This window comes from Calypte anna, chromosome 1 (assembly GCF_003957555.1).
Source record: "Calypte anna isolate BGI_N300 chromosome 1, bCalAnn1_v1.p, whole genome shotgun sequence".
In the NCBI taxonomy this organism is placed as follows: domain Eukaryota; kingdom Metazoa; phylum Chordata; class Aves; order Apodiformes; family Trochilidae; genus Calypte; species Calypte anna.
The window spans coordinates 52,649,258-52,676,599 of NC_044244.1; the positions used below are offsets into that span (position 1 = coordinate 52,649,258).

At 46.1% G+C, this 27,342-nt stretch overlaps 1 protein-coding gene across 1 annotated transcript; it reads right to left on the minus strand.

Moving 5' to 3' along the window:
* Positions 1-2,440: 2,440 nt before the first annotated feature.
* On the minus strand, positions 2,441-20,262 carry CYTH4 (cytohesin 4). Its single transcript, XM_008495885.2, has 13 exons — positions 20,229-20,262; positions 14,091-14,173; positions 11,713-11,813; positions 11,393-11,459; positions 8,987-9,105; positions 8,523-8,603; positions 7,751-7,863; positions 7,429-7,577; positions 5,600-5,711; positions 5,050-5,126; positions 4,596-4,667; positions 3,779-3,933; positions 2,441-3,468 (listed from the first exon to the last, which is right to left on the minus strand). The coding sequence occupies exons 1-13, from the start codon at positions 20,245-20,247 to the stop codon at positions 3,396-3,398; spliced, it is 1,221 nt and encodes a 406-aa protein (XP_008494107.2). The 5' UTR covers positions 20,248-20,262; the 3' UTR covers positions 2,441-3,395.
* Between the last annotated feature and the right edge of the window lie 7,080 nt (positions 20,263-27,342).

The window sequence follows — 27,342 nt, forward strand, 5'->3', positions numbered from 1 at the left end:
TGAAGGATGTGTGACACACAGCTGAGCAGTTTCAGGCCTGCCAGGCAGGGACAGTATCTCATATGGGTGCTCCCACCCCACCACTGACCACCACTCCTGGCCACCTCTCCTGCAGAATCTTTCCTGCTCACCTCCATTTGCTCATGAGCTCCCATCATAAGGTTATTCACCTCCTGGAAAAAGACAGGTTCAACTCATGCCCTTGGATTGGTTCTGGATCCATGATTCAGTCCAGTCTGTCTCCCTATGCACACTGTCCTCTGCCACCACATCCCAGAGTTTTTCTCTACCTTTTGCGAGATGCCTCTGCTGTGCTGAATGAGGCTGCTGGCTCTCCTCACAACTGCTCTGTCTCTATCACTGCAAACAATTTCTAGAAAGCCTTTTTAATATGTAACAGCCTTCCAAAAAGGTACTGATAAACGGGACAGGGAGAAGGGAAGAAGCTGAGGGGGAGCCAGTATGCAGCAATCCAGCTGATTCCACACATCTGCAATATTCTCCTCCCAGCCTTTTTATTAAAAGAGATGGACATTCATTAGGAAAAAGATTCGCTGCGTGTGTGCAGGAGTCCTTAGGCAGGCAGGCAGTAGATGTCATGTCTATGAGACACACAGGCTGCCTACAATGCGACAGGGGAACACACCTACCAGACAGCAATCTGTCACATTTTGTACCTGAGGGTCTCTCTGTGTGTCTGTGTGCATTCCTCTGTGTGGTGCTGCAGCTGCCCTCAGCAAAGGCAAGGTGTGCTGGGGGCCAGAAACACATTCCCTGGTGGTGCCATGCTAGTTGCACAAGCCATTCCCATCCTAAATTTGTAAGGGCTCTGAGCATGGCAGGTAAAGCACATGGATATGAGTGAATGGTCTTTTTATAGATCAGTCCTGAAACACCTTGGCCTACACCAGATGAAGTGGTATTCAGCAGGCACAATGTCAGGGACAGTGCTTGTTGAGTGAATGTGGTGTGTAGCTGGGGGGCAACATCAGGTACTGTTACGTTCACTCCACTGAGGAGATTTGGGCAGGGTATAGCAAGGAGTCTGGTATTAAATTTTCTGTTCTGGAGTTAAGTAAAGGCAATGGAAACTCAAACTTACTGTCTCTTTCCCTACCTCAGTCTCTAGGAGAGAGGAAACTGATCCATCTCCACCTTGACTCTTGTGGTTAGTTTGATGGATGGAGATGACCCAGTCACCTGCCCCTGTGCACTGTTTTTCCTCTCACAAGTTTGTCCTTCCCACCCTGCCCCCACTGGGAATAATTCTGCCTTGCAATCTATGGGTGTCTGGAGGACGAAGAGAGGGGAAAGGAAATAGCCAGTCTCAAGAGAATTGCAAGGATTTGGGATGAGGAACTATCAAATGGTAGTACCTGCTCTCGAAAGAGTTATCCCGGTAAATTCTAGGAAGAGCTTGTTCTGAATTGCCTCACCCAAGATCAGATTAGAGGTAGAAGAGAGGTTCCAGGCTATGTTTTGATGGCTTCTGTCACACCGAACATGTCCTGAGAGTCACTAGAACAGACATTTCTCACCCAAATACTAGGCTGTGGGGCATCTTTTACCAAGCAAGTGCTTATTTATAATTCTATTACTTGGAGATGTTACTGAGACAAAGGGCCATATTCTGACTCCTTCCCCCACCTTTGGACATTGGCTCCCTGCAATGAACCCAAAGCAAGAATGAATGTATGTGTGAGCACATGTGCCCACTGTAGAGCAGTGGGCAGCAAACTCACTCCATATCGCATCAGTGACAGAAAGCTTCAATGCAGGAGACATTTGCAGGCTCGAGCAGAAGAAAACCTTCATGTTCCTTCTCCGGGCTGAGTGCGTGCTTCAACTCTGAGATACACTCCCTGCCTCTTGAAATTAATTCAGCGTTCCTGTAGCTTGGTCAAAAATAACTAGAATGAGTAATCGAGTTGTGCTGGCCCTGCTGTGGATTGCCTGGTAGATAGAGCCCTCTGCAGGAAGGAAAAAAAAGCCAAGAGACTGAGACTGCACCAGTGTTTACTAGAAGAGACCCGAAAAGTGACGGATGAAGTAGCCATATCTTAATCACATCCTTCAGCCCTGCAGGTGTAATTGCCTCTGGTGGGTCTATGGGATCTGCCTCCAAGCTGTTTCTAGATGGTAGTGTTAAGAAGCTCCCTGCACCTTTGCTCTCATCCCATTAACTGTTCCTGCCTCCCACACTGCCCAGCAGCTCCCTGCTCCTGCCCCCTGCTCAGCCTGACTGCATTCTGGGTGCAGTGCAGAGCTGCAGTGGTGCTCTCAGGCTGCTTGGCTAGGCATGGGAACGTGGCACGCTTATCTCACACCCTCTGCCTCTACCTCTATCACTAAAGTGATCTTGTTACCCTGAGTTTTGGGCTTGGTTCAGGCACTTTTATTTCTTCTTCTTTTTTTTTTTTTTTTTTTTAAACAAGAGACTAAAAAACCCAGACTTCAGATGTGTGAAGATGGTAATGCCTCTCTGTATGTGTGTGCTTGTGGTGGTGTGTATGCACTTCCAGTTTTCAGTGCCTTCTGGTTGGCAGGCCTTCCACATACAGAGCCCAAGCCTCTGGTATGGTACAAGGAAGCAACTTTTGCTGGGGAGCCATCAGCAGCCAGGAGGATAGCTAGTGTTTGGGTTTTTCCCCTCGGGAGACCTGTGGTGGTTGCTGAGACTCAAAACATGGAGGCAAAAGATCCAAAACCACTGTTCTGTCCCCAAGCCTCTCTACCCTCACTTACTCCTTATCTCCCCATCCAGCACTAAGACCTACGATTCAGCTATGGAGCAGGGTCTTCTCAGGATTACAGCTCTCACGGAAGAGGTAGAGGGCTTTCTTCTGAACAGAGGGCTTCTTATCTTCCCTTGGCCTCTGGTTTTACAGTGGGGTTCTTAATAATCAGTGGCCCCTTCTCCACAACCACTACACATCTGTTCATGGAAATCACTGGGGCTTTTCTGCTCTGCAACTGGCCAAACCATGCTTTGCTGCTGTAAAGCATCTACGTGGTTCCTCACAGAAAAATACTCAGGCCTGCTTTGAGGGTGGGAGGAGATGGAGACATTCTTGTCTCCCCTCAAATCCTGACCTACATGTGTGGGGCTATCATGCAAGAATCCAAAGGTCAGCTGCTATTGAGCCTCTACGTTTGAACATGGGAAACACCATACTCATGGCTTCAACAGTCCTCAGTGGATTGTGCCACACACCTCTGCCTTCTGTTTGGGAAGGGAAGAAGCAAAGCTGGCAAGTTGTCCTGTCAGTCATCTTCCTGCCAAGTGGGAGGCATGGGGAACCAATGCTCCCAAATTTCTTCACTGTAAGAGCCCAGCATGGAAGGGAAGCTGTCCAACAACCACATCTTCCTGCTGCCAGTCACCAGGTCACAGCTTAGTTTTTGCTGGCAATCTTTTTCTTACGGGCAAAGACCAGATCATAGAAAGGATCCTGTGTGATGCTAGTCCTGGAAACAAGAAGAAATGAGAGCAACAGTAAGAGGTTGAATGCTGGAGAAAAGCACAGGCAACATAGCTGAACTGGCACACAGACAACACTCACCAAAATATAGGACCTGGAGATCTGCAGTCACACAGCAGAGAGTTTAGCTGTGGCTAGAGATTCTCCAAAAAGGGCCTTGGAACCACAGTTGCTAGACCACAAACACTTCTTTCCCCCCCCCATTTTAAAGCTGTGGTAGCCAAACAAACTGTGTGAGCTTTTGTCCCTGGGGCTGAACAGAGACAAACTCAGGCCTCCAGTGCTGTTCTCCTCACCGTATTGCCTCAATCCACTCATCACGTTCTGCTGGTGTGGCTGCTGAGATCTTGTAAGACTGATGCTTGCCTTCAACCACCTTCCCATCCCCATCTGTTTTGCAGGCTTTGATCTTCTGCCCTTTGCAGTTGGGATTGAAGAGCTCAAAGCAGTTCTGTCAGAAAGGGAATAAAATGGAGCTGTAGGGTGGACCAAGGAAACAATGCTGTCTTCGACCACAGGTGGCAGGCTCAGAGTTTTCAAAGGGGAGGAGAGCATTCTGTCTCTGAAATACCACAGTGACTTGCCTTTCCCACCCCTGGAGTCCCCCTATGAGTTAGATCTCCAGGCCACACCTCTTAGCTAAGCACACCCCTCCTGTGAATGTCACATCAAAGTGTGGGTATCCACAGAAGATGCACAGAATGTCACTCCATGGACAGGTTTCCTAGAACTGTCTGTTTCCATAGAACTGTCTGTTCTACATATGCTGTATCTCTTTATGGGGAGTCCTGGGGAGAGAAACTGAACCCACATGCCCTGGTGCAAAATGAGCAGGGAGTCAGCTGTGTACACTCATCTCTGTCCCTCTACACAGACACACATGCACATGCACACATAACATGCAGTCAGCCATAGGTCTCCATTCACACCACATCTTCCCTGGTAAAATACAAACATGTTTAGATACCATCATGTTTAGATAGGGGGGACAAAGTACTTTGGAATGACACCTTTCCTCTGAGAGGCATCCTAAAAGTAGAGCGTGTCCAGCCTCTCTTCCCTCTGATCACCTGAGAGCCCGTGCTGGCAGAGTACCAAGCAAAGAAAACTTACTGGCTTTTTGGGATCATCCACCTTCCGGACTGACAGGTTCTCCAGGGGGATAATGCCCAGAGGTTCTTTGTCCTGAAGGCAAAGAAAGACGGAATAACAACAAGCACACTCCCCACATCTAAGCCATTACTTACAGCCTCTCTGGTTTCCTAGACAAGTGCCTTTGGGGGTGTGACAAGAGCAGTGTCTGCCCGGGGAGTTCAGCCCCATTTACACAATGGGAAGCTCAGTTAAGAAGAAGATCACAGCAGTATCTGCAGTGTCCAACCTCCTCCCTCCTCCCCAAGACTGGAGGAGAGGAAACAACACAGGAGAGAAAGGAGGTCTGAGTTCAGTCTTCAGAGCAGAGGGCTGAAGGGAGGAGTTACTCCCTACCCTCTCCTCCCTCAGGGACCCTCAGAGGCTCATAATTACCCAGAACATGGTTTCCCAAACCATGCTAAGCCTTTAATACCGTGGTGTATTCAAAGTAGTACAAGCAGTTATCTGTCAGAATGAACCAACGGCGTTTCCAGGTCTTCACACGTCCTCCTAAAGGCAATGAGGTACAAAAGCACATTTAGTCACACATTTTGCTGTCCTTCCCACCCACCTCCCCCCCCCTCCCCAGAGCCCCCCATCACCCAAGGTCCAGACATGCCCACATGGGCATTCCCTCCCAGCTCTCCTTGCACATCATCCCCAAAAAAGCAACCATGGTGCCCTCCCCTGATGTGATGCCGGATGGGGTACAGGCACACTCAGGGAGCCAGTTTTGTTCTGATGGGAACGGGGAGGGGGTGAGGGATATCTAAGTCCCTTTTTCGAGAACTGGAGCCTGCAGGAGTGGGCTGGGAGGAAAGGGCAGGCGGCTGCTTTCAACAGCAGGTGTCAGCCTCGCCCCACCACAGCAGTCAGGAGAGAAGGCCAGCCGAGATGCTGGTGGGTTCCTGGGGGAGAGCTGTGGTGAGAGGCAGGCAGGTAGGCACGGAATTCAGGGAAACTCAGGGCATTCTCCCCCTTACCCAGTTTCAGGAGCCAGCCCTCATGGTTAGGGTTGAAGAAAGTATGCGTGAGGTCATTTCCATCATCCTCGGGTATGGAGAATGGCTCATTCTTGATGCTTTCAAACAGATTCTGCCCCGGAGCATTGGTGAAGGAAAGAGAAAAAGATAAATTTCTGACAAAGCTTGTACGACCCTCCTAGGTCCATTTGGTTCATCACCATTTCCACAGAGGCAGGGGTGTGAATGGTGAGGAGAATGAGCAGTGAGCACTGGGGGTACAATAGCCTTCCATTTACACTTCTCAAGGTCTCAAGGGAAATCACCAGCTCTTTTTTGCTCCCTGTGTCAAAAAAAAAAAAAAAAGAGACCTCTTTTGGAAAGCCACAGACACAGAAGTGGGCACCTGTATCAAGGTGTGACCTGTATCACCTGTGACTGACCCCAGCATGTCACAGAAGTTCCGCTGCAGGTAGCACCAAGACAATGGTGGAGACATGAAACCACTGAGACTGCAGTCCCATTTAGGTCCTAGGTTGGTGGTGACAAATGCTCCACTAGGAATTTGCAGTAAGAGACCAACGCACACATCTGAATGACCACAAAGAGACTTGCACCAAGGGACACACAGTGTGACATTCACAACAGCAGCAACAAGGAGACAGGTTCTAGCTTTCAAAGGGTACAAAAAAGTTGCTTGCAATATTTTATCTGCCATCATTTATTAAACAAGTCTCTGGTCCTGAGAAAAACTGAGAGTTCAGACTCCTGTAGCTTCTTTCAAATTGCCTGAAAGAAACAAACTCTCTGGAGAAAAATCTAAAGCCTTTACCCTGAGGGGTTGCTGCTCAAAAAAACTGAGTGTGGGATGTAAGCAGCTTCTTTGACAATGCACAAGTTACTCTTCCAAGGTTGGCTGGGTGAAGCTAGACACATGTAGGCAGGCTGCCTGCTTCTACTTTGCCTCATAAGGTAGAGGTCTCATGCCTGCTGAGCTCTTGGGAAAATGGTAGCTGCAGCTTTGCTAATAGGTACATCTCTGGTCTCTGTCTCTCTCCCTTTGCATCTTCATTTTCTGGGATCAGAGACATCATGGAGCTGCTGAGACCTTTGCAGGTGCTGGAAGAGATGCTGGAATAGACCCAGACACTCATTTGGGGCTTGTTGCTTCTAGTCACTCAAAGATCTATCCTGGTGTAAGGGACTTCAGTCACTGCTGTCCTGACTGATGTGACCACTGGAGTCAGCTAAGATATTTGGGTATGAACAAGGGAAAAGGATTAATAATCTGGGCTAGAGTGACATTTCCTCATACACACACACACACACAAGCCACAGACAGTGCCCTTGGGGGCTGGGACTTTGAAAGCTAGCCAAAAATTTCAGGTGCCCCACCTGCCTCTCACAGAGGTGGGTGTCCTGTTCTCACATCCTCATATCTACATGGCACACTGACACCAGCAGTTTGTGTCTTCCTCTCTCACACAGTTACCGGATCTGTTCCTCTCTCTCACAGACACATTTAAAAGCACAAATTTTCTTAAAACCAATACTGCTAATCCCTGAATGTCTCTGTCATGGGCCCAAACAAGGACAGACTCCAGCTCTGTCTTTCTTGATTCATGTCTTCACAAACAAGCGTATGTGCAACCCCTTTCCAAAGAGCATTCCACATGTTCCAGCTTTGCTTTTGTACAACAGTGTCCTTTTTCCCCATGCATCTCTTCCCCTTGCATGGTAGAAAGTCAGCAGATCCATATTACACTAAGACCTGTGCATCTTTGCTTCTCAATGCACCCCAAGTCAGAGAGAAAAGAGGAACAGATGAGAAAATGGGGGGGTCTGCCTACCTTTAAGAGCTCTTCTGGCAGGTCTTCTCCATTGTCAATGCCTCTGTTGATGGCTACAAACCTTTCAAAAGGGGGCTTGTCTTTCACATTGGGGTTGTGCAGGCTGGTGTTAAGCATGATGATAGAGAAGGAGAGTACATAGCAGGTATCTGGCAATGAGAAAGAAAACCAGGGTGGGTGGCACTTGTCTTAGAGTGCAGATCAGTCCACACCCTGGGCAAACATCCACATTTCCAAGTGCTTTATGAATAGAAAAGGAAGGCTTCTCTCTGTAGCAAACAGTGGAGCTGAGCTTTATAGGCCTTCTTCCCCCCATAACTACCTGTGGACTGGAATACTCCTGGGTTACACTTGCAGTACCAGTTGGCAAAGGCTTCCATCATCCGGTCAATCTTCTGTGCTTCCCCAGGCAGCCGGAAACTCCACAGGAACTGCCTATCAGGACCAGCATGCCAGAGATTTAGCCAGGTTGTGTGCAAGGGCCATTTACCCTTTGCCTCTGTCCGTGGGACACCACAAAAATAAGTCACCTCATCTCATTGGGAAGACAACACAGTGCATGAAGCAGGAGGTCTCCTTCTCTATATATAAATTGCCTGGACTCATCAGCCTCAGGCACACTAAGAGGAGGAAGCAGAGTAAAACATCCTGGAAGTCATGGCTCCTGTTCCTTAATGAATGCCCTGCAATGCAGCAGAGAACTCAAGAGAGAGTCCAGCCAGGAGGCTGGGCTATCAGAAAACAAGATGCCCTAAGGCAGAGTCACTTTGTCACTGAAGTGATGGACACTGTGGACAGACATGTTTTCTGATGCAAAAAATAACTTACCCCATACCCCCAAGCACTGAAGCCATGATGACCCACATTGCTTTCCCCATCTTCTCTGCATATGGCCAGTCCCATGAAGGGACTATGAAAGAGTTTCGTAGGAAAAGGTGTTACCACCTCATAGAGCAGCAATCTTGGAGCCAACACACCCAGCAAGACATTGGAGATCCCTATTCCAACCCAGCAGGGCTTCATAACTTTCCTGGGTGGTAAGACATAGTAGCTGAGAAGTCTTCTCCTCCATTCCCTGCATCCTGCATACTCACCTCAGTGCCTGCACCAGGTTGAGGTTGGCAAACTGGTGACATGCCACAAAGGCTTGGAGGGTCTGAATGTTTGTGGGGTCTCTGGAAGAGGACAGGGGCATAAGGTCAGAGGAGAGCTTTAACCCTGCTCAGTTTGAATGTCCTGTGTTGTGCTGACATGCACCTGGTTCCATGCCACCCTCCACATTTCCTCTGACCAACAAGAAGCCAGGATGCATGTTCTTGTCTAGGAAGACAGACCCCATTACAGGCAGGATGATAGGCAGCCCATACAGCCAGACTCAGCCACACTCCAGTGCCCCCCACCCCAGGGTTAACTACACACTCAGGCCACTGCAGTTCTATAAATGGTTAATCTCAGCACCTGACTGAAGTCTACCTGGGATCATCTAAAATGGTAGTTGAGAGGGTCCAGGCAGGACAGGGCCTCTAACAGGTCTCCTCATCCTGGTTGGGTTGCTTACCTCCCACCCAGGTAATCCCCAATGGCTGTCTTGTTCAGGCCTTCACCCTTGTGGAGAAATCTGGCAATCTCCTGCAGGTCTGAGGACAATACCTTGTGCTCAATCAAGTACTGGATCCCCTAGGGAAACAAAAGCAGGCCAGTGAAGTAAGACAGCTCTGTGGGCTGATAAGAAAGTACCCCAACCCCAAGAAAGACCCCAATCACCCTGATATCAGTCTCCTTTGTCTTTAATGAGACACCTTCTCTGTTACTCTCCAGCCTCTTCATGAGAGACCACTTTTCCACCCTTATTCCATCCCTCTTCGTCTACCATGGTGAGTCAGTCCCATTTCATCCCAAGATTTGGATAGATGTTTTGCTTGGGTGGAAACTCAAGCAAACAAAAAAGGGCAATGCAGGTTAGAAGTCCAAAAGGAAGGTAGATTTAAGGCAAAATCAAAAGAGTTCATTTTAACAGTATTAATCAAAATATCTCTATGTTCTGTTCCTAAATATCTTTTTTTCCCTTCTGAATACAGTAAAATTGAAGGAAAAAAATATTGTTTGCTTTTAAAAAGACATAATAAAAAAATGCACTCAGGCAAAAGTATGGGCTTGAGACAACTCAAAATAATTTTTTGCTAAATTTTCTTCTATGACACAGAACAGAAAAGTCTGCAATTTTTAAATTTCATGGTCCCCAGTCAATAAGAATGGAGTATGATTTTTATGGAATACAGAGGGTCTGAGTTGGGCTGTTCAAAGAGTGAACACTATTTCAGAGGGGATTTCATGATTTTCAAAGTAAGAGACAGTTGAGGTTTTGTTCAAACTCTCAGTAATATCTCAAAACACTGCAATTCTCCAGGCCACATTGCAATTTTCCTCAAAAAGTATGATAAAGAAATGAAAATTGTTGTATATCCATCAAAATGTTCTCTTTCAACAGAATGAATTCACTTTTCCTTGTAATATATAAGAAGCTATTTCTAAAATGCCCCAGAGAAAAGGGAGTTTCAAAAGAAGAAACTGAAATGTTTGTGAGATTTTTCCACATCCATTTTCCTTTCTTTTTCCCCAGACAGATTTTTGGTGAGTTCAATTTAATCTCGCGAAGAATTGCGAAGATGACAGGGCTCCATTTCCTAGAAGAAAATGTCTCTTCCAAAAGGTTTTGTTCAGGATTCCTAACACTTCCCTCCCCTAGCCTCAGGAACTTGCCCTGAGGTGGTGGAGATAGGAACTCTGGAGTATTGGCATTGCATGGATGAAGTGTAACCTTAGCAAGCAGGGTCAAAGGAAGTTCCTTGGTTTGCAGCACCTGTCAGTCAGTCTATGGCTTGTAACAAAAGGGAAGTAATAAAGAGAGCGATGCACATACTTATTCTAAAGTAAAAACAATATAGGAGCAGCATTGAACAGACAAAGCTAAACTGGTCTGGGGTCAGAACTAGTTCAGGTATTTCTGCACAGAGTGCCAGAGAGTGAGATGCCTCTGGGGCCTCAAACCAAGGTCGGGCAGAAAAAATCCAAAATGAAACCAGCTCTCCTGCAGGCTTTAAGTACTGATATCACTGCTCTGAGACAGCTCCCATTGGCAGAGGGAGGTTTAGGGGACCAGGACATACTCCAGCTCTGGCACTGGGAAAAGATATCATCTTCAGGGTCTCTGCAGGGCAGAGGAGGAGGAGGCATAAGAACTGGCATTCAGACCAGCAGCCTCCCAAGACATTGGTTGGGGTGGATAGTTATGATGAGCAATTATTCAATTGCAGCTTGTGGTTTTCCTTGCAGAGCTCAAAAAATGGTCCACTAGTGAAGAGGAAGGAAGATGAAATTATCTTTCTTACATCTTTACTTAATCGTGACAATTTTAGAGCCTTCTGCAGAGGGCTGAGGTCTGAACCCCGCTGGTCAGAGTCCCAGAAAGTAGAAAAACTGGATTCACTCCACAATCAAACTGAACACTCCACAATCCATTTCCAAAATGATTGAGGCAGCTTGTCCTCTTCCATTCTAAATGAGACAAGGAACGTGACACACTCTCAAACAGCTCATCATCTTCATGCTTCATTCTCCTCCATCACACTGTGGCCAGTTCTTAGCCTCTCACAGACAAGAACTGGACTCAAGGAGGTTTGGCTTTTTTGACATATTGGCAGTGTTAAACCATCCTCTCTTTATTTCTCTGAGTTTTGAGCTACATCTGATGGGATGGCACATGATGGGGGGAGGCACCAGAGTTTGTTCATATCAGATGGCCTTATTCAGGGACAGGAAGGATGTTGCTACTAACTGGAGCCTTTTTTCTGGTAGGAAACCAGCCCCACAGTGCTATGCCTGTAGTTCCTTTGGCATGGGTGGCTGTAAGTGGACATTAGCCATTAGAAGCTCAGTCCTCATAGGTGGAATGATTAAATCCTACCTTTGCAGGGTCCATGTTGAATTTCTTCCGTCCCAGGGTCAGAAGCTTATCCCTCTGGGGCAGTTTGCTGCAAACATGAAGAAGGAAAGGCAGACTCAGAAGAAAGGGCCATGTTTAAGTTCACTCACAAGGTAACTCAGATATCTCAAGGACAGATGTCTGACTGTCCAGAAATAAAGAGAAATATCAGAGGGGAGAAAGGTACTCGTGTCCTTATTTCCCTATCCTTGAGAAGATCCAAATCCTGTTTCTGTTTTTGTTTTCTCAACATCAGGAGAGAGTCTTTCTAAACAGAAGAATACCCATCCTGTCCCACTTGCCTGGTCTGCTCCCCAGGATTACTGTCTGCCTCTGGTCTCTCCTCTGCATTTTGGAAGCACTCAATCTCTGCAAAGACTTGAGCAATCTCTTCCTTCAGCTTCTGCAAAAGAAATATCAGGAGGATGAAGGCAATGAAGGGAAAAAAAGCAGACACATACAGAGCATGTGTTACTTCTTCCTTCAATCAAAGTAAAAGGACAAGTCAGATGTCACAACCAGCCAAGGTTGTCTATGAAATGGGCACTGCTCTTGAGTGACCTTGCTGGATTCCAGCTGAAAATAATGGGAGAGAGAGGCAGAAGGGTGTTCTCGTGTCTGTTGTTAATCAAGACTCGAAAATGAACCTTAGCTAGGGTGGAGCATCAGACAACTCACCCCAGCACTGATTTCAGTTCCTCAAACAGTGTCAGATGTGAGCCTCCTTCCACTGGGCCCATATCCTTGTAGCTTTTTCTTTGCATAGCCCTGCTACAAAGGGGAAGTGGAACCAGTAACCTGGAGGTCAGTATGACCACACTGTGAAATGCAGAGTTTTCAGTGCACCTATCATTCAAATGCCACTGAGCAGATATTTGTCTTTATGTGAAGAAAGAAGAGAGAAGGAGTAAAGGAAGAGTAATTAATGCCAAATTTAAAAATAAATAAATTAATTGTAGACTTCAGTTTCTTTTAGGACAATGACAGACCATGGGCTTCTTGACTGGATATTCTTTGTTAACAAGGAAATTATGTCTATAAGATGTCTCCATCTCCTTGCTTGTGTCCTGTTGTTGTGGTCCCCCTCAGAGCCAGAGTGTGTCAAGCTCTCTTTCAGGAATCACCCAAAATCTTCCTCATGCAAACCAGAACAAGCAGGGGAAGAAGGGTTGTTTTATGACAGATCCTGCCTCAACAAGGAGTGAGCATGTGGCCACAGAATGCACCCTCATAGGGAAACTGACATTTTCCAATATCTTCTAATGTAAAGAGGCTTCTGGATTTTGGTTTTGGTTTGGCCTTCACTGTGCTGTGCTTCATCAGTCTCCAGAGATGGAAGTGCTCCTCATTAAGCTTTTGGTATTGCATAAATGTAACAAAGCTGTGGTCTTAGCTCCTGAATTTTAAATAGTTATCAGTTTTATTATTTTCTTCCCTGCTGCCTTTTGGCAGTGTAACAGGCAAGTCTAAACCTATTCTCCCCCTCCTACCTCTGCCCCACCAGACATCCCCCCAAGTCTTTTTGTTAAAGACTATCACTAGATATTTTCTGATGAAAGCCACCAGGGAAATTTCTCTAGTTCTAGGTACCTCCACATAAATTTATCTAGCTACACTGGATAACATATATCCCAATGGATAATGGCTTTGAGATTTAGAGTATGTACCTGCATAGTTTGGCAGCTTCTCTCTGCCTTTAGTAGATAACAAATAGAGTATTTCTGTTCCTGCCTCTTACAGTGCCCATTGCCTGTTCTGAAAACTGAAGAGCTAAGAACCACAGACAAGCAAACCACATGCACATACATTCATAACATGTTGCAAGAAGAGTTGCAAGAATTGCAAGAGTTGTAATTCTGATTTTGCAGCAGGGATGATAAATATTGGAAACTGAGAAGTTAAAGATTTCTTTTATGCAAGGAAATACTGCACCTATTGCCCAGGCACCTGGACCTCTTTATATTGTGGCGAAATCATTTCAAGTCCAATGATGCTGTGCAACTCCTGAATGGGAGCCCACATTCCAACATGGTGGCAGAACAGAGTAGAAAGTGCACAGCACAACGCAGGGCTGTGATGTGGTATTACTGACTCCTTTGAATCTGCCACTTCCAGACATTTTAGGAGTCTATGGAGAAAATGTTTAGATCTGCTAAAAGAAAAGAAGAAAAAAAAGTTCAACCATAGAAAGATCAGTGGAAGGTCCTCTCGTACCTCTCTAAAGAGACAGGATCTTTTGTGGAGGACTTGTTAGAGGCCCACAAACCAAGCAAAACCTTGAAAAACACAGGGGGATGCAGCAGGTAACTAGGACTGACACGTCATTAGCAGGTAATCAGTAATTAAAAATAACCGTAAGTTCCTGACAGTATGACTTAATAAAATCATTCTAATTTCTTTAGTCCTAAACATGCTATCCCAGCTCATCCCTGCTAATGAGCTAACCAGCATTTCTCAAATATCCCATTATGGTAGCAGAGGGTATCACAGATTGTATGGACACTGGTGGCAAATATTCCAGGGCAGCTTGAAGCTCAAGAATCAAGTTGGATCGTACCAGACCAAAGGTCTCATGTTCAGGCACACTTCTGCATGGCCTGGACTGTTATGTGAAGACATCCCTTGGTGAAGACAGTTTTTGAGAAGGCTAGGCAGAAAGTAGGAACAAGATGGTCCTTACCTTAATGTCCTCCAAAAGCTCTTTTCTGTGCTGCCTGATTGCCTCTATTTCAGCCTCTTCAGCCTTGCTCAAGTCAGTTGACCCTGGAAGAACAGAGAGATATCTGTGACAATAGTACTGGGGCCAAGGTATTGCAGCAAAGGCTCCCTCAACCTCTCAGCACCTATCCTCTCCTAGGATGTTGCCACAGCAACTCTGATGTCTGTGTTCCAGCATCTATGCTCACAGAATTATAGAATAGTTTGTACTGGAAGGGATTTAAAGATCATTGTGTTCCAACCCTTCCACATGGGCAGGGACACCTTCCACTAGACCAAGTTGCTCAAAGCACCATTCAGCCTGGTCTGGTCCCTGCTGTTGTAGCCACTGCACCTCAGATTTGTCCTGAAAATAGTTTTCAGCCCAGAGTGAACAGCACAGACCTGTATACCCCTCCGAGCAGCCAGCTGCTGTGCTGATAGCCTCTGAGCTAACCCTATAGCAACCCACTCCTCCTACTCAACTGATTTTACTGCAAGCACAGCAACGAGGTCTTATCAAATGCTCTTTGGTGGGTTTTATGTCAGTCAACCTCACATACAGGACCTTTTCCTTCAGGGAAGCTGTGACCTGAATACTTCATCTACATCTAAACCTCCCATGAAGAGCCAGTGCCTTCATGGGTTGATCCACCACAGAAAGAGTTAGAAACAGCTTAAGGGAGAGTTTTTCAAGTCTGAGGGCTCTGAGGGATCTGAGGAGATAAAAGCCTTGCTGAGGAAGGAGCATCCGTGGGAGGCTGTTGTTCTGGGGACCACAGACAATACAGAAATACAAGTAGGTTTCCTTGCAATGCACAGGAAGTCAAAGAGATAGCAGCAGAGCCAAGGAGACCACAAAATGATTCATAAAAGACCTAGAAGAACTGGGGTGACAGCACTGCTGCTAAATATAATCCAGGTGAAGCACAGCCTCTCAGCAAGGAGAAAGAGTATGCTGCAGGCCTGGAGAGGCAATGCAGATGGTAAGCCCCCGCTTAAAATCAGGGTCTCACAAAAGGCTGGAAGCATTAGAGCTCCTGCAAGGTCACTGGAGAGCTTGCAGTCAGAGCCCTTGCTGCACCCAAACACTGTGAGACAAAGCTTGCCCAGAAAGCCAGTTCAGTTCATTGGCTGCCCTATTCCACTGTTTCATAAGCCAAAATCCCCCAGGCCTCTTATCTTCCTGGAAAAAGGGGAAGTGGCACCAGCTGCCTTGGAAATTATCTTAGTGTGGATCTCACATGCAAAACAACTGCTATAAATAAGAGTGGGGAAAAAAGGGGAAGGAACCAGCCAAGATAAACAAAAGGAAAAGGGGACAAGGGCAGTCATTTCAGAGCCCATGATCTTCTTTCCTGCCATGGCCACAACAGCTCAGCAAGACCTGCCTTCCCTGACCCTAATCCTTCCCCCAGCTTGCTGGCTGGTTGATCTTCCATGTGCTAAGTCTGTCCTATTACTTTTCTCATGCCGGAGCCTTTCACTCTCCCGCTGTTTTCAAGCATTGCATTCCTTGGGGAGAGGCTGCTGAGCCTTTGGGAGGAAAGTGCTGGTCAAGGAGCCAGCATGAATCCAGGGCTGGGAAGGACCCACGTCCCTTCCTGGCTCTGCAATCATCCCTCCTGAAGAGCTGAAAGAAGCTGACTGATTGCTAAAGCCCTGCTTTAGGGGAGGAAATCCTGCAGCACCCAGCAGCTTGCAATGGCCAAATCAGTGTGAGGGGGCAAAGCAATCAAACAAACAAGCAAGCAAAAAACATGAACAAACAAAAAGAAACAACAACAAAACCTCCCGTGCAGTGGCTTTGCTGCTTGTTAGGTGGTTTACTGACTTCCTGTCAGCCCTATGCATGCAAGTGCTGCCTGGGTCTTGTCGTTTTATGTCTCCTGCTGTTCTGGCATCCACAGGAGATGAGCCCAGCCTCTCAGTCTGCCCAGCTTTATCTCTCTCACCCCTACAGGGGATGGTAATTGTTGAATCACGAATCCTTGATAAATTATCACTTTTCCTCACATTTCTTTCCACAAAAGCACAGTAGGACATAACTGAGGAACCTCCCCTTCACCCACCCCAATCAGCAAAGTGTGGCTGGTTGCTTTGCTTCAGTTGTTCTGTGCCTACTGAAGCAGCCTAAAGCATCTCAAAGAGATGTGGGGCTCCCAAAGGACATCATGTCACCAACACGACCCTCACTAAGACTGTAAATAACTCAGACCCCCTTCCTTCTCAATAGCTGAAAGCCCAGCTCCCAGGTGCTGTCCATTTTGTCAGGATGAGAAAAATGGGGGAAGAACTACCTGTGTCCATGTGGAAGGCAGGGGAGAAAAAGTATACAATTCATGGAGAAGGGGAGGAAATCAAGGGACAGAAAAACAGGAAAGAGTGAAATAGCAAGGAAAAAATAAATCAGACTTCCAGAGCAATTTAGGTTGAGCTGCAGAGGGGGTCCTTGTAAAGTTTCTTATGTTTCCTAAACAGCTGAAGTCCTGGATTGGCTTAGAAAATAATTCTGAGGTCAGTATCTGCATGTACTCTGCTTCCCTAAGAGAAGGCCTAATGCCCTGCTCAAGGCTATTTTGAGGCCATTCATCGATGTTATTACACACACTGTGGTCTGCAGTTGGGGGAGGTCAGCACAAATTCTGTGTTTGGGGAACTGTCCAGAGAAAGGCACAGAAGACAAGAGAGGCAGCTGAGCAAGCAGCAATGAGCTAATGAGAGCAGACTGCTTTGCCTTTCCTTCCTTTTGCCTTTCCATGCTGAGAATGAGCTGATTCAGCAGAAGAGGGACACTCCAAGTGAAGCACCAACTGGCTTGCTCCAGACACTTGCATTGGCAGAGAGAATTAATCCCTGCATCTGGGGACTGAAAAATGGCTTCAGCCTCATCAAAGTCTTCAGTACCACCAAGTTCCACTTCCCTGTAAGGCTAGGTCAGAACACAGCTCTGGTCAGGGTTCTCTATAATGGGGGAAATTTCACACCAGTGAAGAAAAACCTTTGAAAACGCCTGCAGGTTTCAGGTGGATGTTGTCAGCCAAACCAAAGCTGAAGTCTTCCAGTTCAGATGCAAGACATAAAATACTGGTTAGCATCCTGTCAAAGAAGACATGAAGTTGCTGCTTGGAATTTATTGTCAGAGAGAAGATGCTGAAAGGAGAGAACAGCAGCACAACACTTTCAGTCTTACACCTGGAGGTTGTTTCCTCACCCTCAGGGCAGGCCCATATGGAAAGGCTTGACAGCTCTTCATGAATTGTCCAGGCTTGTATTTTTAATGCTGTCACTCCCAACAGAACACAGACTTCAATTCCAGTTGTGGTGACTTACACCTTCAGCCTCCCCATCTGGAGGCAGGTCGGAGTTACCCCAAAGTCTGGGTACTCATGTGGCCAGCAAAAAGTATTACTGGGCTTGCTGGTCTCATTTCACATTGCAAAGGGCTGTGAATAGCTTTCCAGGTGCCAAGTGAGGTTTTCAGTCCAAAGCAGAACTATAGGAATAGGAAGGTAGCTTCTGGAGCACAGAGATAAGTGGGAAGTGGCTACCCAGGAGAACTGGCAGGACAGACTGAAGAAACATCAGGGGAAGGTTATAAAGAATGGCTGCATCTGTAGCACTGTTAAATCCATGTGTTACCCACCTGGAGCAGGAGCAGAGGTTCAGCTGGTCCATTTGCAAGGCAATGTGGGGCTCCCAGTGTAGCTTCTAAAAAGTGTGGGCACCTCCACCCATAGCAGCACACAAGCAGAGCAGCCTGATGGGTACCTGAGTGAGGCTCTCTGGTAGGAAAAATTTCATCTGAAAGTCCTTTTCCTTTTTCATAAGGCTGCTGTGTCATCTTCAGTGCAGACCACCACCAACCCACCCAAATATCAGGCTGATACCAGGTAGATAATAGGAAGCCTTCCACCTAGTCAGCTCCCCCCAGCTGAGTCTGTCTCCCTCCTGCACCAACTCCTGTTCTCTTCAAGCTTGTGAAAGAAGAAATTCAACATGGACCTCACAGGGCTTTGATTTGTGCATACCAGCAATGTGTGAAGAACTTATGTTGCCTCCCAGTCCTTTTATCCCATGTGAAAACACAGAGCAATCAGGATAGCTTCCAGCCACTTTTGCCTGTGGCTCTCACTCCATACGTATTATCACATGATAGCACACTACAAAGCCTGCTTTCCCATGTCCCACGCATCCAGCTCAAGGATTTGTCACGCTGGCTTCATGGCCTCCCCTAGACAGTCACGAGAGGGTCTTGAGGGAATCTGGTAAAGGGCACTCCCTGCAGGGAGAGCAGTCTCCCCACAGACACAGCTCTCAGCTGCATCCTATGGTGGCTAACAGGGCCACTGCACCTACAGGATGGAAGAACTCCAGAAAAAGGTATATATGCACCTTTGAACTTCAGCAAAATCATGCCACAACTGCAAAACTTGAAACACATTCAAGGATCTGAAGCTCTCTGGAAACCTGTATCTGGGGGTAACCTTGAGTCCCAAGGTAGAGTCTTTTCCAACCCATCCGTGAAGTGACAGGTTGACACGGAGTGAAGACTTCAGTCAGAAACAGCATTTCTCTTCAGGCATTGCCTCTAGCCAGAGCTGAGCAAACCCATATTGTCCTTGAGCAGGATCTCATTGTGCTACTGCAGTGTCTTAACTTTTAAGATGCAATTAACTCTATAAAATATAACTTGAGTGAATGACTGTGTCAGACCATCAGTTCTGAGACCCATTGTTTTTTTTTAATACACCCTCCAAAATAAGTAGCCAAACATGAGGTACCCATGTCCTCCTGCCCATCTTGTCCTGCAGAAATTTTATTCATGGTTTGTTTCAGGTGGTGAGGGTCGGGTGATCTGCCTTCACCAACATGCATAAGCTGGGGAGAACTCAGCTCCCACAGGTCCTACTGATTTCCTCAGTAAGCAAGGCTGGTGTGAGGTTTGAGCATGTCCTTTCCTTAGCTACCCACCTGGGAGCTAAACCATGTCGCATTTATTGAAACTGGGCACTGATTTTTCCCTCCATTCCGTGCTCCTATATATATATATCCTGATATATATATATATATCCTGATATATATATCCTGATATCCTGATATATATATCCTGATATCCTGATATATATATATATCAAAAGCCTGAGAAGACAGAGAGTTAGGCACAGCAGAGCCTTTGCAAGATGATCTCTTCTCTTCCTGACCCCTGATGAGCCTATTCCTCTTCAGCTCTCCCTGCCTTTGTGCAGACATATAGAGCTTCCTCAGCCAGAGGCTAGAAAAAATATTCAGTCTGGCAGTTTGCCTTTCTCTGCTGAATCCCAACTGCTTCATCCACCACCTTCAGTGAGAGAGAGAGCCAAATGAGCTCTCTCAGTTCCTCAGATATGGCTTTTCTCCCCCCACCCACATCTGCCTTTTGAGATTATTTCAGGGCCAGCCAAGCACACCTGTAGGTCACTTGGAGTTGGTAGAACCTTAGTGCAGTCATTTGTCCTTAACATCCATACAGAAACCAGACACCCCAGTACCAAAAGCCTTGCAAGCATGTTGCACTGGGATACCAGTGCTCCACAGAGGCAATCAAGCACCTGAGGGCTGTAGGAAAACACCACTAAAGACCTTGCAAGCCATGCCAGAGCTGCATGAAGAAAAGCCAAAGCTTATAGGTGTTCATTCCAGGTGTCATATATAGCCTTGACAGGCCTGAGTCAGTTTCTAGTTCAGCTCGGGATCACCAGCAGCACTCAGCACAAAGGCCATTCAAATATATGGGGAAATTTATTCTGCTCACAGAGTCACAGAATCAGTGAGGCTGAAAAGGGCTTCTGAGATCATAAAGTCCAGCTGGTGACCTAATGGTTATATATAACATAGTTATGACATAACTACAATACTGAAGGAGTTTGTTTAGGGGAGAGCAAGTGCAAAGAAAGCCATGTCTAATGCTCAAGGCTGACAAGCAATTTCCTGCACCACCAGGGATCTTCCACCATCCCATTCGTCCAGCCACTGGCTGCAGCATCCCCTCTAGATGGTGGGATTTCATGATATGCTCTGCCCCATCAAACTAAGTTCATAGTCCTCACAGAAAACAAGGTGAAAGATGGTCAAGGCTTACCAGCAGGACAAAAGTCCATCCTGAAGAGCGCAATGTATTTTCAACAACGGGTTGTTTCTTCTTGCCTTTTGCTTCCTCAGATGCTTCACAGAACTGAAACAGATTGGAGACAGTGACAAAAAAAAAAAAAAAAAAAAAAAAAAAAAAATCGTAGCAGCTTTGAGGGTGGGGGCGGGTTGCCCTGTGGCTCCTCCCTTCCTCTCCTCGTCCCTCCGACCGCATCTCCTGGGCATGGATCAGTGAAGGGAACTGGGCACGATCTTTGTGCTGAGCTAACGGGGGCTCCTTGCCTTTTCCTGACTGCAAATCCCCATAAGCACTTCCATCTCAGTAGCTTCTGTGGGAATCTGTGTTTGAGGGGACTAAGATGAGCAGTGAGAGGCTGATAGTACCTCGGTCTTTTGTCTGAAGTATTCTGAGAAGAAAGGAGGAAAAAAAAAAAGGAAGTTCTTGATTCAGAAAACCCATCTGATTAGGGAAGTTATTTCATTTTAAAGGAAAGATTTTTTAGTGTTAATTCTGCAGCAAATAGTGGGAAAATGAACATTCTGAAACTGAAGGATGGTTAGTGAAGATGAAAGAAAGTCTTTTTCTACTTTTCCCTCCCTCATGGCCAACTAAATGGCTACTACTCTAAGTCTTGTTCCTTTTCTTTCCCCTTAGCAAACTGTTTTTCTTGGGAAACCTAAATCTGAGTAGAGAAAAAAAACTCTCTCAAGGTTTAGCAATATTCCTGCCAGTGGGAGATCTGGCATTACCAGGACAGATTTTCATCCACAAGGCAGAGAGGTGCTCTGTTTCCTCCATCCCCTCCACACAACCCCGTGAGTTAGTTGTGTGTAGTTTCCCTGTGATTTATCTGGTAGATCTCTGATGTAGGCAATGTGGGAAAAGAAGCAGCATGCAGGAGAGCACCATCTCAGAGCCAGAAGAGCTGGTGACTGTAAGTATATAGGTCAAGGTAAAATTCCAACCAGATGTCCTGACCAAACAAGGCTCTTGCCTCCTCCAGCAGGACTGAAGCTGTAAAGGGACAGTTCCTCCCCATTCTACATCCTGAGCTCCCTGAGCTGTTGCTGTACTCACACAGAAGGCCTTGAACAGGAAAACAAAACTGGTGCTGAATTCTGCCTATGATCTTTCCATAACACAAGAAGGTAGAGTTTGCAAGAACACTGCATGTGCAGAAAAATGAGAAATTCTCTGGTTGGCTCCAGCCTGTCACTTCCAGTCCTTCCATCGTTTTCCACAAAAAAAAAAATAATGTCTCCACAGTGCTGCAGCTGACATGACAACCTAAAGCACTTTCTTAAAAGACTTGATTTTGCCTGCTTCAAAGATAGGTGTTAAATAGGCAGCTTGATCAGAGCTGTTCTTATCTATCTGTCTATGGGCAGTTCAAACCACAACCACCTGGCAAATGCCAAAACTGATGCCCCTCTGCACTGCAGAAGTACTCTCAGCCACTCCAACAGAGTGATGAAAAATACGTACCTGTGTCTCTAATCCATTCTTTCTTCATCTCTTAACACCTTGATGCCTCCTTCTTCTTGCAGCTTCTCCTGGCTATCCATTGGAATTCTTGACTGTTCTGTTTTGAGACCTTTCCTACTAACTCAGTTCAGTGATCCCCTGGTTCTGTGTTTTGCATTCTGGTTGCCTTCCTTTAGCAGTGGTTAGCCTTGATACTCTTAGAATGGTTTCAGAGGACTCTGAATGGGAAAAGTACCATTTAAAAACTGCAAAAGTCTACTTCATGTAAAAATGAAACACCTGTGAGATGTACAGGGGTACACAAGAAATGAGAGAGGATCCTGAAACTCAACTAAGTGTAGAGCACCTCCCATTCCTTCTAAAGTGCAGGTATGGCTCCCTTTCCAGGTCCTTAGCTCCCTAGGAAGGAAAGGGGAAAGAAGAAGAGAAGAGAAGAGAAGAGAAGAGAAGAGAAGAGAAGAGAAGAGAAGAGAAGAGAAGAGAAGAGAAGAGAAGAGAAGAGAAGAGAAGAGAAGAGAAGAGAAGAGAAGAGAAGAGAAGAGAAGAGAAGAGAAGAGAAGAGAAGAGAAGAGAAGAGAAGAGAAGAGAAGAGAAGAGAAGAGAAAAGAGAAGAGAAGAGAGAGAAGAGAAGAGAAGAGAAGAGAAGAGAAAAGAGAAGAGAAGAGAAGAGAAGAGAAGAGAAGAGAAGAGAAGAGAAGAGAAGAGAAGAGAAGAGAAAAATCAGGAAAATGAGCAAGCACAAAACCAAGCAAGAAAGCATACATAAAAATTAATTATGCCTCAAGGGCATAGAAACATCCAGTGTATCCTAGGGGAAATGAGATTTAAATGCTGTACAATGTGGTCAGAGCTAGCCCATAGACAGTGGCTTAGAGAATATGAGTTCTTCTACTGGTGTTGTCGGCAAGGCCAGTACAGATCAATTAATTTATGCTTAAAATTACTCACATTCAGGAAACTGACTCTTATTTTGGGTACCTGTTCTGAAAACTGTGGCCTTTACATTAAAAAAACCCACTATGATGACTGCAGCAACATCTGAGAAAGGAGTAACCCAGATGAAGTCAAGGCTCTCAAATCTCATCTGAGAGAGGAGATTCATCAAGGAATGCACTCCAGGGGAAAAATGGGAGACTGAAGGAAAAATCAAAGAAATTGTTATAAAAAGGCAAAGAGTAAAGCTGAGGATGGTTAGTTCTTGCTCTAAGACATACCTGGCTCAGAAGTGCAAAGTTAGCTGTGGCAGAAGTGTCAGTATGGGAATAGGAGAACTGGGTTGGAGTGGGTGTTGAGGGAGCTACATGATGTCCAGGTAGGTAAAAGTGACTGGTACAGCTCAGTTATGTCTTTGGTTGGATTAGAGTGGGATTTGTCCCTTTTTGTCCCCTCCTATTGCTCCCCTTCACATCCACCACCTCATGGGTAGAGCAGTTCTCTTACATCTCCAGAGCTGTTGGGAACAGGGACAGAAAGAATGAGATCCCTGGAAACCAGCACTTCGGATACAGGGATGGGATTAGATCCAGTAATTGCTACTGCCACTGCACATCCTTCCCAGCTGTGTTTATCTCAGGCTGGAGCTGTGCAGGGAAGAGATGTCTCTGTGTGTAATGGTGGCATCCAGGTTGGACCAGCAGTCTTCATCTCATCAGGCACAGGCCAGCTGCTGAAAGTCAGTACTGCAAGATGCACCCCTTGTCTCCTGTGCCATGGACCCTTTTTCCTCTGAGGATGTTCCCTGACTGAATACAGAGACTTTAACTGGAGCTGGAAATATGGGTTGTTCTAGTGGTCACAAAGGGGAATATAAAACTGACAGGGTGGATGTACTTTTCTACTACTTGATTTAGCTTAAAATAATGGTGTAAGTATAAAGGAAATATAGATAATAAAGGAAATATAGATATTTTGTACTGTTTTCAAGGGGATAAAGAGATCAGCAAAGCCAATGTCAAATATTTCTCTGTGCTGAACTGTCAACTGTATTCCCACAACTATCCACAAAGTACAGGTCTGCACAAATTCAGTGCCACTTCAGGGGGTGTCAGCTGCTCTTCAGGTTGGTCTTAGGGACTGCAGTATGTCAGGAGAGAGTGTAACACTTCTTACGTGCTATTTTAGGGATTATGAGCTGCACTGGCAGCATTTTCACACAAGGTAAAACAGCGTTAGAGCAAAGACAATGACAGGATTTTTCGTATCAAAACTGGAATAAAATAATCCTTGTCCAGTGTGAGGAGCAACAGAGACTGTGACAGCCAAATCAGTAGCTCAGGATGCAAGTGTGCAGGCAGTTAGTGAAGCTTCTAGAACAGAGTTCCTGGAACAGCCACTTCTCAGCAGCATTTACTAATTCAAGGAATTGGAGTCTATTTTAGAGGCAGAAAGATGGTGATCATAAAAGGCCACAGGAAAAAAAGAAAAACAACAAACGCCATCTTCTAAAGATTACAGAAGCATCACCCAGAGTCTGATAAACTTGAATGAAGAACTGGGTTGGTTTTTTTTGTTGGACTCAGAAGTGCAGCAAGGTAGAAAATTTATACCTTTGAACAAAAAATATGGTAGAAGTCAAGAAAACTATGTTACTGTGGTAGTACTAGTCTTGTAAAACATAGAATCTATAGATTTCCTTAGTGCTCTAAAAAGCTCTTCTCTCTTCTCTGATACGGCCTTCCTAGAAGATACCACAGCTTACCAGTAAAGACATGTGTTAAGTCAGATTTTACAAAACACAGTATATCTAACATCTGATAACATATGAAGAGTTCTAGCAGGCAGAGGAGTTAAGTCAAGGACTTGACACTCAGGTTGGAATTTACATATGTCAGCTCTAGTCCCTGATACCTTCCCTCTACAACAGGCAGGTAAAAAATGTTGAACCATCTGTGCACCTCATGGGATAGTATCCACAGTCAGATATTTATCTGTATTCATCACCCTTAAGCAAAAGAGTCAGTATCAGCAAGATGGAGGTTGTCGCTGGCTGAAAGTAAACTGTCTGTAAGAATGAAAACCCATATCAGAGTCATCGGGGACTTGCATAAGTACAGAGATCCAGATAAGGCCAAGCCATTAAAAAAAAAAAAAAAAAAAAAAAAAAAAAGCCAACCCCCCCCCCCAAAAAAAAAACCAAAACCAAAACCAAAAAACAAACCCAGCATGATTTGGAATCTGCAAACAACTTCTCAGATGAGGGAAATGTAAGTATGAATCATCCATCACAAAGAACTTGATACCCAAAGGTCTGTGCCATGGTCTTCTGCGTACCCAGGTTCGTAGTAGAGAAGTGGTGGAGGAGGTGGATCTCTTTCAGCACTCCAGACAGGAGGGTGACCTGCTGTCTCTCCAAAACCAGAAAAGGCTGAGAGCAGTCACAGTCTGAAGATAAAGGAGCCTCCAAGACACAGAGTCTAAGGAATTTACAGCCTGCCCCTGATTTCAATAGGGCTCCAGAAAAACCCATGAGTAAGACGGGTCTGAAACTCAGTAAACACCATTTACAAGTGGTGTTGCTTACGAGTTACTTAGTAAACATGGGTAGTTCAGTGAGGCTGCCTTGAAAACCTCATCATTTTCCTCAGCTTTTGCTTGAGAGGGTATATTGCATCTTCAGAAGCCTTTGCTATGACCATGGTAGAAAACAGACCCTATGTGAAGCAGCTCCACAACCTTTCTAAGAGGGACTGCAGAATACCGTGGCCTGGAGTGCTTCAGCTCTGATCTGAGCTCTGAATTCAGGGCAGGATTCCCAGGAGAGCCCGGCAGCCACTGAGGGGCCGTGGCAGTGGGGGCAGTGTGGGGCAGCCACAGCCAGGGGGGGAGTTTTGGAGAAGAGAAGCAGCAAAGCAAGAACTAAAAGCAGGAGGCAATTGGTAGGAAGCTGCGTGGAATGGGGAAGTGGGAAGGTGCAAAAGGGGAATGTAGCAAGCCAGGACAGTTTGCAGCCCAGCCAGGATGGAGCAAATTGCTCTCCTCCCTGGTGGAGGCTCAGCACACATAGAAAAGGTCTCATGGCCACTCAGGGTTGCCTGAGCAATAGCTCACCTAAAATAAATCCTCTCTGGGCCCAGGGTAATGGGATTACCTGCTGTGACCATGCTCAGTGTGTGAAACGACCCTCACATTCCCCCTAGGAAAAGGTAGGGCCTGCTACTTTGTCTGTGCTAATGACAAGGACAAGCTGCCTGCTCAGCTTCTGCCCTCCTGTGCTGGGATGTGAAGTGCAAACATTACCTTCTGAAAGAGCCCCCTCACCATTTTCCCATCCTCCCTGAGGCAGCAGAACCCCACAGAAAGCAGGGGAGAGATGGAGTCACCCAAATTCCTTGCTGCTTTGGGTCCTTATGGGGGGAAAAAATGGTATCACTCATTTCCTCCCTTGCCTTCTGTCCCACATGGGTGCCATGCAAACCCAGCAGAGATGGGTCACTTGCAGGTGACCCAGCCCAGGACCCTGGAAGTTTCTCAGAGCAAAACCATCTCATTTAGCAATTCTTTCCCATTATCATCTTCCTCAAACCCAGCAAAGGGAACAAGACAGCCCAGATGTGTGCCTGACTTCCCTCAGCCCCACTGCACATGCAGAGGGAAACTCATGTAAAGAGCACCTCTTGGTGGTGTGAGAGGACAGCAAAGCAGCAGCAGATCTCTATGTGCTCAGTTAGGGGCTATGTTCCCTACAGTTCCCTTCCATTTCTACAATATGTACAACTGAAAGGTTTTAATGTATCAGGTGCTAGCTGTTCTCAGAGTGAATGTGTCATTTGAATGTAATATCCTTTTTTAAATAATTTAAATGTGTTGGAAAGAAACCCCCCTAAGAGCCTTTTTATAGATCCCAATTGTCCCTCTACAGAGGCACCAGTGGAGAGTGATGTTTATAGATTCACAGCACAGACTTTTGACTTGGACCAGAACTGGCCATTTGTAGCAGTAACTGGTGATTATCTTCCAAAAATAATTTGCCCAGAAGGACGATGTCCTTCTTACCAGGACATCTACAGCTCATTGTTGGCCATACAGAACTATGTTGTCTTTGACTTGGGGCTCATGTGGGCATGGGGTCTTAACAACAGTCTCTCCCTCCTGACCCTTTTTAACATGACTTCTTTGTCCTCACTCCTTTCCTCACTGCCAGCCCCATGGGCTAACATGCTGGACTACAAGGATGAAAGCACTCACTGGCAGTCATAAGGGCAATGGTCCTTGTTCAGGTCCTACTGCGCCATGGGCCACTTTTCTCTTCTTAATTCCATAGTTTGAATCTCATCCCTTCCTCCAGTGTCCTCACATGTTATTCTGACCCAGACAAGACTCAAGGTATTCTCCAGCTCTCTGCAGCTCTTTTCTCCTCAGTACTAACCCTCCTCAGTCTAGAGATGCCTGAACAACCAAAGGTTTGTGCTGTGGTCTTCTGCAAGCACTCCACCTGCAGATCCCTGGGCCCTTAATTGTTACCCAGATGTCTCCCATAGAGAGCTCTCAATGTGCCCAACTCTTCAAGGAGCCAATCTCCATTGCAGATGTCCCAAAATTTTCCAGCTGAGATTTGAGCTCTCCAAACCTTTTTGGCAAAGGGACTGGTTCAAAGCTCCGATTTTGTTGTGGATGACTGTGC